Here is a 14,366-nt window from a genome sequence, read left to right on the forward strand (position 1 = left end):
AATGCCAGGCTTTAAGAAGCTGAATAAATACTAAGGCTACTTTTCCTTCTTGGCGTGCATCCAGCGAGATCAGATGCTAGCAGCAACGGGGAAGAGAGGACAGTGCAATCTGTTCAGAGTCACATGCACAAAGTCCAAAGAGTTGAATCATCATTTAAGTAGTCCATGAAATGGAGCATCGAAGTGCTCCCAAAAAGCCTCCCAAAAAGGTCGCACAAGGTGACCTTCTTTTCCCTGAGAATAAACAAATAAATTCTGCTACATCTATATTTATAGAACTGCCTCAGAAAAATGGACCTAGCTTAATGTTAAAAAAATAAATAAAATAACAAAGGTGACATTCACTGATAGAGAGAACATTTCAGTACCAAGTGAGATTAATTGAAGACACAAGGGAAAAGCCATCATTCATTAAAGTGCAATGGCATAGTTTAATGGTTAGAGCCCCAGCCTGGGTCACAGGACAGCTGACTTCTATTCATAGGTATCTCGGTGACCTTTTGGGCAGCCTTGGAGGTATCGCTTTATTCCTGTCTGTGGAAGCTGCTGTAACAATAAAATAGTCATGAGAGGGAGGAACTCCTTTGCCCAGGATTCTAAATCTACTGATGAGAACTGTCAGGGATTGTTAAATGGATTTTTAAACTCTTACTCCACTATGGAAAAACCTCTGCTCTGCTTTTGGTCTTGAAGCAGAGTATTTGTATATATAGTGGTAAAGAGGCTGGGCTAGAATCCACTCAGATTATGATGTTCTCTGCAACAGTGGCAGACAGTGAGTGATGTGCAGGTCACTTTTTCTTCAGCAGCAACATCACACACTTCTCTTCATAGCTCCTAGCACCAGTAGTCTTTTAAAGGTACTTTGCAATACATTGAGTTTGTAGAAGCACCTGACTTCTACAGGTGTTAACTATCCAGTCATGGATTTCTCATGGCTTTTTTTTTTTTTTTTTTTTTTTGCTTCTCCAGAGTTGACCACAGTTTGGCATTCTAGTATTTATAAACATACAATATTGATATTTACATTCAAGAATTCTCTTTGCTTTTTGTTTAAAATGTTCTTGTGCTGTGAAAAATGTTTTTTTAGAGACTCATTGTAAATGGCCTCAGTTTCTAGGAAGCTTACCGCTTGATAAAGATCCTGATCAGACTCATGTGTTTACCTGCTAGCTGCTTTGCATGACCTGCCGCTTCAGAGTTGCCTTGCTTGTTGCGTGCTGCAGCAGACTTGTCTCTTTCAGCTTTGCTAGACCCATTCTCCAAGGAGGAAAGCTTTTCTGCAGCTGCCTTCTTTGCTTCTAGCTTCCTTTGCCGGCACGTCTTAACAGGCTCTGCTAACATCCTTACTTTCCGACGAAAGGAGGTAAGGACCTGGATGCTGCCATTCCTCTTCTTCTCCTCCTGGCCTTCAGCGCTTCCAAACTCATCCACATCAGAGACTTTGTATAACGGGAGCACGTGGAGCTGCTCATCTTCAGGTGTTTGGCCAATTTCACGATTGTCTTCTCTAGTTAGTGTGCAAACCTGTCAGAAAGGTGTGTTAGAGTAACTCTCTCAAACCAGTCTGAGAAGAAGTTGCCTGAAATACTAGCTTGTGTGTTTTACCTTGCCCTGACACTGTCAGCATCTGGAAAGTTGCTTGGAAACTTTAAGTTTCTGCTCAGTTTAAGCATTATCACAAGAAGTCTGCAATTTCATTTCTTCCATTGCTCTGTTGGACAGTGTAAATAGAAACACAAAGTATATACATCTATGTTTCTTGTACCTGTACTGAAATGAGCAGTATAGTTGGATATCACCTAAAGTGAAATAAACTGTGTGGTCCATAGCACTGCATGGGCAGGGAGCTAAAACAGTGAGAACTGGGACTTTGTACCCAACTGAAGATTTTGCTATGCTAGATTATTAGCCAGGTACCTATTTGAAGTAGTGAGGAATATACTGCCATTGTATTTCACACCCCCTTACAATGGCAGGTTCCAGCACTTTGCAAAGGAGCAAGTCATGTTAACGTGCATGAAGATTTCAGGAGGGTCCTGTTGTGTCTTGTAGCATGCTCATTGTGTTAGCTCCAGCTAAAACAGGCATTGGGAGTATCTCAGTGGAGAAGAAGATGCTGATACAGACGTACTCTGTGGCAGAATCATTGAATCAGCCAATCTTAGGAAGAAAGCTCAACTAGGAATATGTATTTGATTGGTCGTGGTTGGCTTTTCAACTAAGTCAGACCCTGGAAACAGGGCAAATTTTAGTTGTTACTGGATTGTCACAGAGAGAGAATAAGCAGGGAACAGAAATAATCCAATACACATTGAAAAAAAGGCTAGTTTTTCTGATATCTTAAACAGAAGTGTTGCTGCAAATGCAGTGCTCAGAAGAGTTCAGAATGGAAAAGGGTCAAGTGAGCACGTACATTACTAAGGGTGGCAAGGCTTGCAGACTTTATTCTCGTCCCAAGCAGGAATGAAATCCACAACTTTCTAAACTCTCCTCGGAAGAAAGTTATGGAAAGAAGTCGTCTGTTTCTGTTTTTATTTTATTAGAAGATATATAATCCAAAGTAGTTATAAAAAAAAATTTCAAGACGACAAATATAAATCATTTTGTTCCAGGAACGCTGAAACAGGCATTTCAGCCCTGCTGGAACCTTCCTTCCATTGTCTCCACGGTTTCTCTTTTACCAGTTCTATATTAAACCTTTCTTTAATACATCATCAGTCTCATTCAGTTGAATGAAAAATTGTGTAGGGGGTAATAAGTTAGCTCAATTACTGCTTAACGTTTCTTTTTTTAGCAATCTACGTTATGCAATTATAAATTTAAACAGGCTGAAGATAATGAATTAACTATATGCAATTAGCGCTGGAATAAGGAGGCTCTGTGCATCGCTGACTTACCAGTGTACTCCCGTTCTGCATATTGTGTAAGTCTCTGTGAGCATGAGCACAGAAATCCAGGCAGGCAGTGACCCCGGAGAATGGGCGACCTTCTTTTAACCCCAGGCGACACTCGGGTGCTCTGTGTTCGTACTCGATCTGCAATCAGGCAACAGGTATCACTGCAACACACGGGCTTAGCACTGAACAACAGGCAGGTCTCCTAACATCTTCGGCGTGGTAACATACGGCTCTTAAAGGCAAATAAAATCAAGCAATTTTGTGGCAGTTTTATATGCCTACTTCATTCCTTGCTGCTTTCTTCCCTGTTACCTTCTGTCTCTGCTGTGATTGTGAAACTGGCCAGAAATACTTTTCTGTGCATATTACTTCTGATTCCCTGCCAGTGGTTTGTGTTTTTACATGACAAATACAATGCATGGTTTTGGTGTCTGGCACTGTAAGAGTGATGTGTGTTTGTGTAGTCTGGAAATATACCAAGCTATTAAGGGAAAATGACTTTAGAAAACTGACTTCAGAATGACTTCATGAAAAATAATAATTTGCTTTCTGATTTGTAATATTTTGGCACACTAAAAGCCTATTTCATTAGCTTTAGTGCAGCACTAACCCCTGACCAAAATGATAATTCAGTCAAGGCAGTATTTTCTATACATGTACTCATTATTAAGGAGCTTTGAAAAGAGTTTATAGTGCAACAATAAACTTTACACAAAAAGAAGGGATTTTGTAATGAAAGATCAAGCCTCACACAAATGGCAGTTTCATATTATATTTAGAAAATCAAAAATGAAACCCCATTTGTAAAATGCTTTGCTGAAATTCCTGTTCTAAGTTAATGGGAAATTAGAAATTTTGCCAAGTCTTGATCCAGGATCACTAAAAAGATGTCTAGTTTGCTCACAGTAATTTTGCTTTTAATATTTGGAATATTTACTTCACTGGAATCTAAAAACAAAAAATCAGAAGAAAACTTGAAACATGGAGACTCCTTTGGAATCCAATGAGAGTGGTTTGAAGTGTTATCCACATGAAAATTTGGTTAGATTTAAAGGGTGTGTTTAAAATGTATCTCTGCAAAGGTTGTATGTAATGTTCTGCTGGGTCCAGTTGTATAAACAGACGCTTTCCAATTCTAGATATTAATGCTGCTGCAGTCCCGACATGGATTAGAACAAACTTTGGAATTTGGAATCTCTTCTCAGGATTCGTAGCTTGGGATATTCTATGATTCAAAAGGGGACTGGCTTTGGTTAGAGCTTTGGTTTTTTATAACCTGTTACTGCAGCCATACAAATTAGGTCTTGCTCATCTCCCATTGAAGACACTGACAATAGCTTGATCTCTGTTTCCCCACAAATTCAAGGTTTGTGTGGAAGTCCTGAAATAGGCCAGGCTATACACATTGCTTATTATCTAAGGTAAAAGTTGAAACTTGCAAAAGTATGTATTTTCAGCTAATGTCAGGCTTACGGTTTATATGAAGAACTTTTATGAGAAAAGAAAAGCAACCCAAGCAAAGAACCATTTTATTTTTCACCACCCCCTCATTTTTAATTCTTCCTCTTCCTTTTTTCTCTTGAAGAATGTCTCTACGATATTTGGAGAGATAACCACAGCTAGTGGGCACGTAGCCACAGTTTCCTTCATAATGAGTCTCCAAGCGTTATCTGATCAGGTAAGTGAAATCGGATCAGTCTGTACTAAACCTGCTTACCCTGTCTAGTTGCTAGTAAATACGCAGTAAAGGAGTGAATTTAACTGCAAATATAAATGGAGAGTTTCATGTTAGCTTACTGTTTGCATTACAGTGGAAAATCTGTTCTGTGCTGATTGCTACAGCAAGTAAGTGTTTTGACTGGGCTTAATGTTGTCAACAGGAAAGAAAGAAGATGTCATAGTTTGCAGTGGTGCTGGTAGTCAGGAGGCTGTAAGTTCTGTGAGTGTTTGTAATGGTAGCAAGCCTGAACAACAAAAATGAAGGCCAATAGTTAACATATTTCAAAGGGTACGGCGTCAAATTTTGATGCAAATATCTGAAAGGTGTTTGGTGAAGGAATAGAGGTGAGAGGTAGCCACACCTGGGAGCCTCATACAGCTTTGAATGTGCTAGCACCTGTGAATACTGACCAACAGAAAGCTGCACGCACCACCTCCTCGTGCAAGAACGCTGGTGCAGGCACTTGCATGCATATGCAGGGCTGAGCGTGTTCAAATATGAAGCTTTGTTTTAAAAGCATGTCTGTAATGGCCACTTTGGTGAAAACTGTCACTTGAGAGAGCAGAACTGAAACTGTAGTTTCAAGACTCAAGTGCAATATAATTCACTGCCTAATGACACTGTTACCAGTCTTGAACCACCTCTGTGGCTGTTTTGCTAGTTTGGCTGGTGAATCACTCTAAATCCAGAAGCCTTGTGTTGTAAAGCTGGATTTCTGATCAAGTGTGAGGTAATATTGTTGTGTTTATGTAGGTGAAAAGATTAGCTTTATTTAGTGGATAAAATTCTGCTAGTTTTACTTTTGAAAGCATTTTAAGTGGCATTGAGGATTTCCATTTGTCTTTAGCCTGATGTCAAAGGAACGCTGGTACAAAATGTACATGAATGGTATGGCTCAAAGATAAAACACTGGGGAAAGTGTGGTAAAAATCAGATTCTGTGACTGTTCCAGTTCCCTTTCCCCCCACCATACCTGGTTGTTGTATGCATCGGGTGCAAGCTTCTTGTAGGTGGGCGCCATCAGGGTTGACAGATTCTGCAAATTGGATTCTAGTTTTTCTTCCTGTTAGCAGATGAAATAGAGTTCAATGACATTTTCCCTACTGTATGTATGGACCTAAAAAGTTACGGTCTGTTAAAATGCAGTGATAGATATGTAAAGGTCTAAATCGTGGTCATTCTGGTTTAGACAATAACTATTGTGAATCTCCTTTTAGTTATATTGTTTCACAGCCTTGAAAGAGACGTAATAGTAGGGTAGTGTGATCCTTGTGAGAGGATATCACAGACTATAATCTTAATTTGGTTTATATTAAAAAGAATTTATAATTTTTCGATATGAAGATGTTTTAGGTCCAAGCATGATGACCCTCATTATTTTCTCTACTGGAGTTTTGGGAAAATAATACTCTTTAGAAAGCTTGAGAGAAATAATATCTGAATGCTCCATGAAGTAAATCTGGCTAATTTAAGGGTTTTACACACTGTGATAACAGCACTTCAACATATTTAAATTGTCTTTTCATGCAGCAATTTAAAATTATTGTAATACATCAGACTTCAAAAAGTTCCCAATCCTTAAGCAATCAAGAATTGTGGACATGCCTAGGAGTTGGTGCTATGCAGGTAGGAGTGACCACATTTCATCTTTCAGTAAGGAGATGTACATGCTCTCAAAATGAAGGGCTCTTTAAAAATGAAGTACTCCAGTAACACACTCCAGAGTTGCTCCCCATCCTCTCAGGAAGAGAATTCCAAATTCAAGACCTTGCTTATACGAGGCCCTTATTTTTCATTTCAAATACACAGAGAACGGTGGTATAATGGAGCGGTGTACTTGCTTTTAGGAGTTTGTATATTTCATGAAGGTGTGAAAAACCTATGGGTTTGACAGAGAGACGTTTGGTACATTAAAGTTTTGTATCTCCTCCTAAAACTGAAATTTGGGACTCCAAAATGACACTGTGAAATTGTCAGAGAACATCTTGCTGTGACCTTTTGTATGGCCTGCAGGTTACCATTTGTAAGCATAACTTTGAGCATTTATTGGTGAGGATCCTATTTGTGTTGTCTGTATCACCTATAAACCGAGTCTATGCTATGAGACCCTTGTCTGGATGTGTGCCCCTGCCTTCGGGAACAGGACTGGAGGGTAGAACCATCCTCTCTGCCCAGCTCTGGCTTGCATGGAAGCAAATCCAGGAATGCAAGTTGGAAGAGTGCCCTGGTGAGCTCCGGCCAGGTATCCAGCTTAGAAAATTCAGGGGGTTTAGGATTGCAGCTATGATAAAGAAGGCTTTGTACCACAATATGATTGAAGGAGAGCTATTTTGTAATTCTGGGGGACACAGAGGAGCAGCAGGGAGGAAAAACTATATGGTAATTATGATGATATTCTAAATAAAGTGTGCTATTTTCAGCACAGGCCATAGCATGCGGGCATGCCTGACTCTCTGATCATGTACAAGAAATGTTTGGGTTTGTGTAAGATCCCAGAATATAGTGAAAGCTCTGGACCTATGCATCAGTATATGAGCAGCAGACTGGGGACTAAATTTGCACGTGCATGCCAAAAACCAAGCTAGGCCATTAGAGCCTCCCAGACACATGAATAACTGGAGGCGTCCAGGACTCGCTGCAATCATACCTTCAGAGATACCCTGTGTCCAAGCTAAGGTCAATGCAGTTTTACTCTGACTCGTTTTAAATGGTTGCCAGTTTGCTGTAACACAGAGCCCGGTCTGGAAACTATCAGTGGGGCAAGACTGTATGTAGAACGAGGCTTCCTATCCTCTTATTCCTATTGTACTCTCAGAGTTTCGCCACATTAGTCTCCGTGCAGTCTGCTCTGGTTCCCAGTTGCAATGTTATACGCCTTCAGCTGGTAAACCTTCCACTCTGCCACTGGGGAATGCCCGATTGCAGGCCTAACACGGGCACAATCATTCAGGCCGTGCCCTTTCTTCTAATTGTGAAAGCCTGCAAACATGGTTTCAAGTCTCAGGGCTTTTACCAGCTGTCAGAATTTGGACAGTCAATTCAGCTGGCTCAGTGACTGGAATCAATCAGCTCTGCCTGGCAGTTATTTAATGGCCCTACATGTGTGCGACTCAAGCAGGGCTCTGCCCCCCTGCTCTCTTGCACTGGATCTCTTATTTGCAGAGTGACAGAAAACATTTCCTTGCAAATGAGGCACATTTTCATTTTAGAAATGGACACCAACCTCTTTTGGATCATCCCCCATCAGCTTAAACTTTCTTGGAATCTTGCTTCTGGCAAACTTACAACCATTGTAGTACATGCTCCAGGAGCAACCAAAGGAAAATGAAGCACCACAAGTTTCAGGGTCCAGCCCTTGACATGCACAGGTCCGTCTAAAGAAGAAGAGAACACAGTTGTTAGCAGCAGAAGGGTCACCCCGGGGTGCTCCTACAGCGAGTGTCGGCATTCTGCCAGTGATGTAGGGAACCACCAGTCCTGGATCTTCTTCCATCGGTAAATAATGAGGAAATGGAAGAGGGAGTCATACGCATTGTAACAGAGGAATTTATTGCAATGAGTAGTTGCGTGGTTGGAAAGCAAGTTTCCTATATTTATCTTAGAAACCTGGGTTAGCTCAAAAGAGTGTATGTCTGCATGGAGTCTTCACAGGTAGTTCACTAATGGTACCTGAAAGGGCGTATGCTGCTGGCACTGCAAGACTGGAGCTCTCTGACAAGCATTTGGCAAAGATTTCCGAAATACGACTGTACCCACGAAGCCAAAGCATGTAAAATGCAGTGATAGCTAAGTTATTTTGATCTAAATGTTCCTTGCTGTCAGAAAGACATGGAAAAAAAGAGTGTAATTTCTTTAGATTCAGGCTAGCTTCTGTAGGCATACGGTATGATTTAGTGCACCTAGTTTTCATTTCAAGGTGTCTGCTTTCCTGGGCCCAGCTGCGATCTTCTTTTAAATCATCTTCCTTTAAATACACAGCGAGGCTTCACAACTCTGGGAAGATGTTTTTTCCCTACTTTTTAACAACATTTGCTTTGCTCTCCTCAAAAGGTTTGTGGGTTTTCTGACTGTCTGAAACGGTTGGGAAGGTATGTGCGTTTATGGGAAAAGAGCAAGTGGAGATGCCAGGTCCCCAGCTGAAGCAAACCCTTTGTGTCACTTACTCTTCATTCAGGGCACACCGCCGGTTCGTGAGCGTGCCATACTTTCTCAGGGTGTCGGTGAGTTCAGAATACAGCTTGTCGGCCAGGCTTGTCGGGATTCCCTCCCAGACCAGGATGAGAATCACGATCACCGCCGTCTCGCACGTGTGGCCCGCTCGCTCGCGCACCAAGCAGAGTAGCTTTTCTTCCTGACTGCTTCTGCGGACTACCTGCATGCACAGCAACACACACCCCCAGAGCCCCAACACAAACAATGCATTTCTTAATGTGAAGAGTAAGAGAATAGGAAACCTCAGCACTAGTGTGCGTGGGGGGAGGTTACTTCTATTTCCCTCTTCCTCTTTGTTTCTGGCAACTTGCACCATTCTTCCCCTCTACTGATAGGGGCCAGGGCATGAACCTCTTCCCTTTAATGAAGCTCTGAGTGTCTTGACTGATGGCATGGCGGTGGAAACCAGCTGTGCACGGTATCCCCCATGCTCTGATTTAGCAGAAATACTCTCCTGAATCTGCACTATGGTATGAGTGACCAAGCTGGATTAGGAAGCAAAAGGAACGGAGCAGTGAGGTGCCTACCTGTGCAGAGCTGGCTGCTGGACACCTGCACTTAATGCAGGAGCCATGTGGGGAATGGAAGGCAGCTGAGGAAGAGACTCAATAGCTTGACAAGGGAGCTCTCTCCCTTTTCCTGCCATGCTTAAACAGCTAATCTTGTCACCAGCCACTCTGTTTTGTGGCCTTGCCTGCCCTGACTCACAGAAACGTTATGGCAATGAGAGGAAAGCAGTACACGGCTCAAGTAAGAGTGTCCCTGCTTCTCAGTGCTTGTGCTACTGTGGGTATTTCTGTACAAAGGTGCAGTATGGCATGCATAAACACTTATAATCATATATCAGTTTTTCCTCATCCCGTCTTTCCCCAGCCTACCCAAACCACTCAGTACTTTGTGCCAAAGTAAGGCAGTGTTTGCTAAGAGGGTGTACTAATACCTCTCTCCAACTGGGAGTGCGTTTTAAAAACATCACCGTGGTGTACTTCCTGCACTTATTTGTAGGTAAAATTAAACAGCAGAGAGAATGGCTGGAGTCATGGATCTTAAATCTAAGTTTAACTGCCTTCCTTCTCAGGTTTTCATACCTTCAGGCCAAATTTTATTCTTGCTGTTTTCCATGCAGCTCAAGTAAATGCAGTGTGAGAGATAGTGGTGGGAACGGGCTGCGGGCGCCCTGTGGTGAGCTATTTTAAGTTCCCCAGTGTCAACTAACAGAAGGACGTCACTGCTGGCTGCGTACAGGAACCATCACACTGACCTAGATTAGCATTAACGTTTGTGGACATCACTTACCCATTTAGCAATAGGACATCCTTGAGAACTTTTGCCTTCTTTCCCAGTGTAGACCACCCTCTCAATCCTTATAGCTTTACCCTTCTGTCCAAATCTTAAACAAACAAAAACACGTACAATAAGCAGATTCATTTGGTTCTGCACAAACACTTAAAAGATGGAGTACATTCACCGGTCTTATCTTAAAAAATAAATACTAGGAATTACAGGGAAGGGTGTGCAATGCAGTTTATCTGGCTGATTTTATTATGGTGCCGAATTAATATGTTAAAAGAGGCAAATGGCTTTAGTACATCACAGCGGAGTGAAAATTATCTGTAACACATTAATATCCCCAAACCTTTTAACTGTTTCTCTAGAGAAGTTGTTATAGATGACATTTTGAAAAGTGGACTTGAAGTCTCTCTGTTTTGGGAAGGAAACTTACATTTTTCTGTAATTTCTGGCTTAAATTTTAAGTTATCATTCTGAAATTTATATAATTAAGTTGTCAAGGAACAGCTGGTATGCAGTAGTCACTCTATTAATTTTCTGTGCTTGTTTCTCGCTTAGATACAGTGTGAATCAGTTAAGCCATGATTAATTTGCTTCATATCTATTTCCTTTACTTTATCATCCGGTCATAAATTGTTACTTATTTACTTCTGCCAGACTTCTATACTGAATTAGGATCACGAGGTGCCCTCAAATGATGCCATTTGTGTGTCTTTTTGGGATAAAGGCAGGCAAGCTCGACTCCTGCTGTAGCATTCAGTCGAGGTGATGATGCAGTCAGGGCAGAACTGAGCCCCAGAGCTGTTCAGAACAAATGAGATCCACTTCCTATGTCCTCTGATGGACCAGGTGGAAATATATGGCAAATGCTAAGTGAAGCAAGTCTTGAATTAACAGCAAGCATCAGACCTGTTGAGCTTTTTCTGAGCTTATTCTCGCCCCAGGGCTGCTGCAGCTGGGGGTGCCCACCTGCTGAGCCAAGAGCGTGCCGGGGCTGAGGTGAGGCTGCTGCTCGAAGCCTGCGTGTTAGAGACCTCAGTGGCTGCAAAGTTGCAGATCCAGCTTCGGTGCTGACTTGGCTGCGTTTCAGGGACTGGGCAAATTCCACCTCCAGCTCCCTTTCGTGTATCTGCTGCTCTCATTGGTGTTGCTTTTTTTTTTATATATATAACCAAGCATGGGGACTAAGTCACAATGTTCCTGCTTTTTGCCTGTTACCTATGGAGCAATCAAGATAGTTCCTTCGTGTTACACAGCCATTTAAAGCTGCTTTGAGAACTTTTGACCTTTCATCCCTCTTGTTTTTGCACTAAAATCTTGGTGACATATTTAAGAGCAAATTACTTATATTTAAAACTTCTGTCATGTAAAGGAAATGAAAAATACTTTTAGATGTGATCTCATTGTGAAATTTCAGTGTCACAGGAAATTATACAAATAAAATCAGGTCGTACTACACATGTTCTGCAGGCAACTGTTAGATCACTTTTTCCTACTTAGTCTTGGATGTTAGTATACATTTGTTTCTTTAATTAGCCACATAAACATTTTTCAATCTTAACATTTTCTATCAGTCTGCTGATCTGGATTGCAGGACAACTGTGTGGATGCCACTATCAATCTATCTTGAGCACTGCAAATGAAATGGACTTTGTCTCACATCTCTTCAAGTGTCACAGAAGAATTTGTGCCTGATGTTTGTCATGCTTGCTTTCAGTCCAGAGCTCACTGGCTTCAAAATGGGAGCAAAATTCACTGAGCATGAAGTAGGGACTGGGAGAAGGAAGAGGTAAAAAAAATATGTATCCACCATGGATTCTGCAAGAAACTAGGGTAGCTAAAATATCAACTATCAGTACCAATTCAAATCCTGGTTTGTTTGGCAGTGCTAATACCTTAAAAGTCAATTCATGTTCATGGGAAGATAGTTTAAAAGTGCTTAGGTTGTGATTAATGTCACCAACTGTACACACGTGCTTGAGAATTTCTTTAGAGTGTTTTTTTTTTCTTAGGGATACAAAATTAGCTAACAAGAAGGAGCTCTGGAGTTCTTCTGTCCTGGGATCACACAGTTCATGCAATATGAACAGTTGTAAGCTTGCCATTGTTCAAGCAGTTTCTGTTAGACTCTGCTGAACCTGGCTGCCTATACGTATGTTATCTGTAATCTCTCAGGATTTCCTTCTGCCAACATAAAATGAAATTAATGGGACGGGAAAAGGAAAAAAAGACAAGGTCGGTATTAAGGATGGAAAATCATGTTCCTAAGTCAAGGAATGAAAAAAGTTTCATCTCTAATAATTGACATGATGACACAAATGACTTTCCTGTTTCATGTACTATTTGTGAATATTAAAGAATTAAACAGTCAACTAGAGCCTTGGAGGTAAATTGTAAGAAGCTTCTCAGGAGGGTCAGCGTTCACTCTCCCTTCCCAAGAAGCAGCTGATTTGTGCAGCTTACATGCATTTGAGCTGCTCACAAAGCTGAAAACAAGTAGTGGGGCAAGCCCTGCCCAGGAGTTACAGGGAAGGAGGTGCTAAGAGAAAGGACCTTAGTACTAATCACTTAGAGATAATCCTAAGGATTTAATATGCTATTAATGGTCCATGGCCGTGCAGTGATGAGCACAAGCTAGCAGACCCTGCTGAGAAACCGTTCTCCTTAGCTCAAGACGAGCGCTGCACAGACACCTATTTGCTTTTGGTGTTCAGAGTTTTAAGGTATTAACAAATCAAATTCCCATCTGTCTCAGACTTACTGGGGAGCTTTTGTTTGCTTGTTTGTTCAGAAGGGAACTGAATTCCCAGATACCACTAAAAACCTGGCATTTACTGTCCATGCTTTCCAAAACCTACAAGTAATGCAGAATCCACAGTGCCAAAGTCACTTTTGTGTGAAGAGTTTTTAATTCATATCTTAGAAATGCTGGTGGATTTTGCACTTTTACATTTTTCTAAATAGTGTAGATCACATATCCATTCTGAACCATTCGGAATCCCTTGTTGGGTTTGACTTTGGTTGACATATACATTACAGGATGCAACGCAATGCAGGAATATCCACAGCTGAGATAAGGCTGGTTTTGTGCAATGCTCCGAGGGAGAGGGATGTTTTGTCACAAACCTAATTCTTGATTCTTGGGCTGAAATCCTATCTAGTAGCCTTGTTCCACACCTCTGGAAGTGACTGAGTTAGGTTTAGTCCTTTAGGGTTGTACTATATACTTAATAATTGGCGGGCGGGAAGGAGAGAGATAATTTTGGAGTCTGGTATTCTGCCCTCTGTCCTCCTCCCACCTTGGCATCCTTGTATGCAGAGGGAACACCAGGTCCATGCCTGCTCTGAGAGCCATTGCCAGCTGCCTTGCCTTGCTTGGCAGCCTGGTGAATACTTGTTCCTGCTCCGGTTTGCTGGCGTCGGTCTCAAAGCGCGCAGCCTGTGCCAGCCAGCTGACTATTAGCCCTGTCAAATATTGTGACTCTCTGGTGAATAGCACAGCGCGTCATGTTGGCAACACGGGGGGAGCTAAGCCTACAAGTAATTACTTGATTTGCAATTGTTTATTTCTTTATGTGCAAAAGCTGGAAAAATTCTGACATCCACAAAAGGATAAACGTTAATCTGCCCTGTGCCTTTGCACTAATTACCTTTCTTCCATGATTTCTCTAATAGCTGCCACATTAGGACCGGCTCCTAGATGGGTATAAAATGGACCTTCATCTTTTTCAATAATTTGCTCTGTTTAAAACAAAATAAAAGTTATTACTTTGAAGCTTAATTCTTTAACGTAAAAAAGTCACATTGCAAAACTTACATCTAGCTGGTTAGAATACTGCTGTTGGGTCTTGGGTCAGTTTTCATACACTTATGTCTTAAAGTACGCCCATGAAATATGTAGAAAACATGCAAAGCACGTGGCTAATTCTGCAAATAGCCATGATATGGACTGTGTGCTTTTTGCTAGCACAAACAGTTGTTTCACATCTCGGGCTTTACACTGAAATTCAAAAGGCATTTTCCCGTTATCACTGAATGATTGTTTCTCTTTCTCCCACTTCCTCCTCTCCCAATATCTAGAAAGGAGGATAAATGGGATACCAATGGTAAATATTGACATTAGTGAGCTGTACAGTACTTGTTTTTCAGCAGATATGTTATATAGGAACCTACAGCTTGAGAAAGTGGCTGTTAAGGTTGCACAGAGAATTTCTGCCACCCACAAAAAGACTCTGTGAAATGAA

The 14,366-nt window shown here is 41.5% G+C and overlaps 1 protein-coding gene across 1 annotated transcript in view; it reads right to left on the reverse strand.

Moving 5' to 3' along the window:
• TET2 (tet methylcytosine dioxygenase 2) overlaps window positions 1-14,366 on the reverse strand; it is a 72,947-nt gene that overhangs the window by 4,878 nt on the left and 53,703 nt on the right. The window contains exons 3-9 of the mRNA XM_035540101.2: window positions 13,773-13,863; window positions 10,129-10,222; window positions 8,784-8,992; window positions 7,844-7,994; window positions 5,594-5,683; window positions 2,901-3,038; window positions 1,167-1,527 (exon numbers count right to left, since the gene is read on the reverse strand). Of these exons, the coding sequence (XP_035395994.1) occupies window positions 1,167-1,527; window positions 2,901-3,038; window positions 5,594-5,683; window positions 7,844-7,994; window positions 8,784-8,992; window positions 10,129-10,222; window positions 13,773-13,863 (1,134 nt within the window). The remainder of the gene's footprint in view (window positions 1-1,166; window positions 1,528-2,900; window positions 3,039-5,593; window positions 5,684-7,843; window positions 7,995-8,783; window positions 8,993-10,128; window positions 10,223-13,772; window positions 13,864-14,366) is intronic.

The sequence above is a fragment of the Cygnus atratus genome, chromosome 4, assembly GCF_013377495.2.
Source record: "Cygnus atratus isolate AKBS03 ecotype Queensland, Australia chromosome 4, CAtr_DNAZoo_HiC_assembly, whole genome shotgun sequence".
NCBI lineage: Eukaryota > Metazoa > Chordata > Aves > Anseriformes > Anatidae > Cygnus > Cygnus atratus.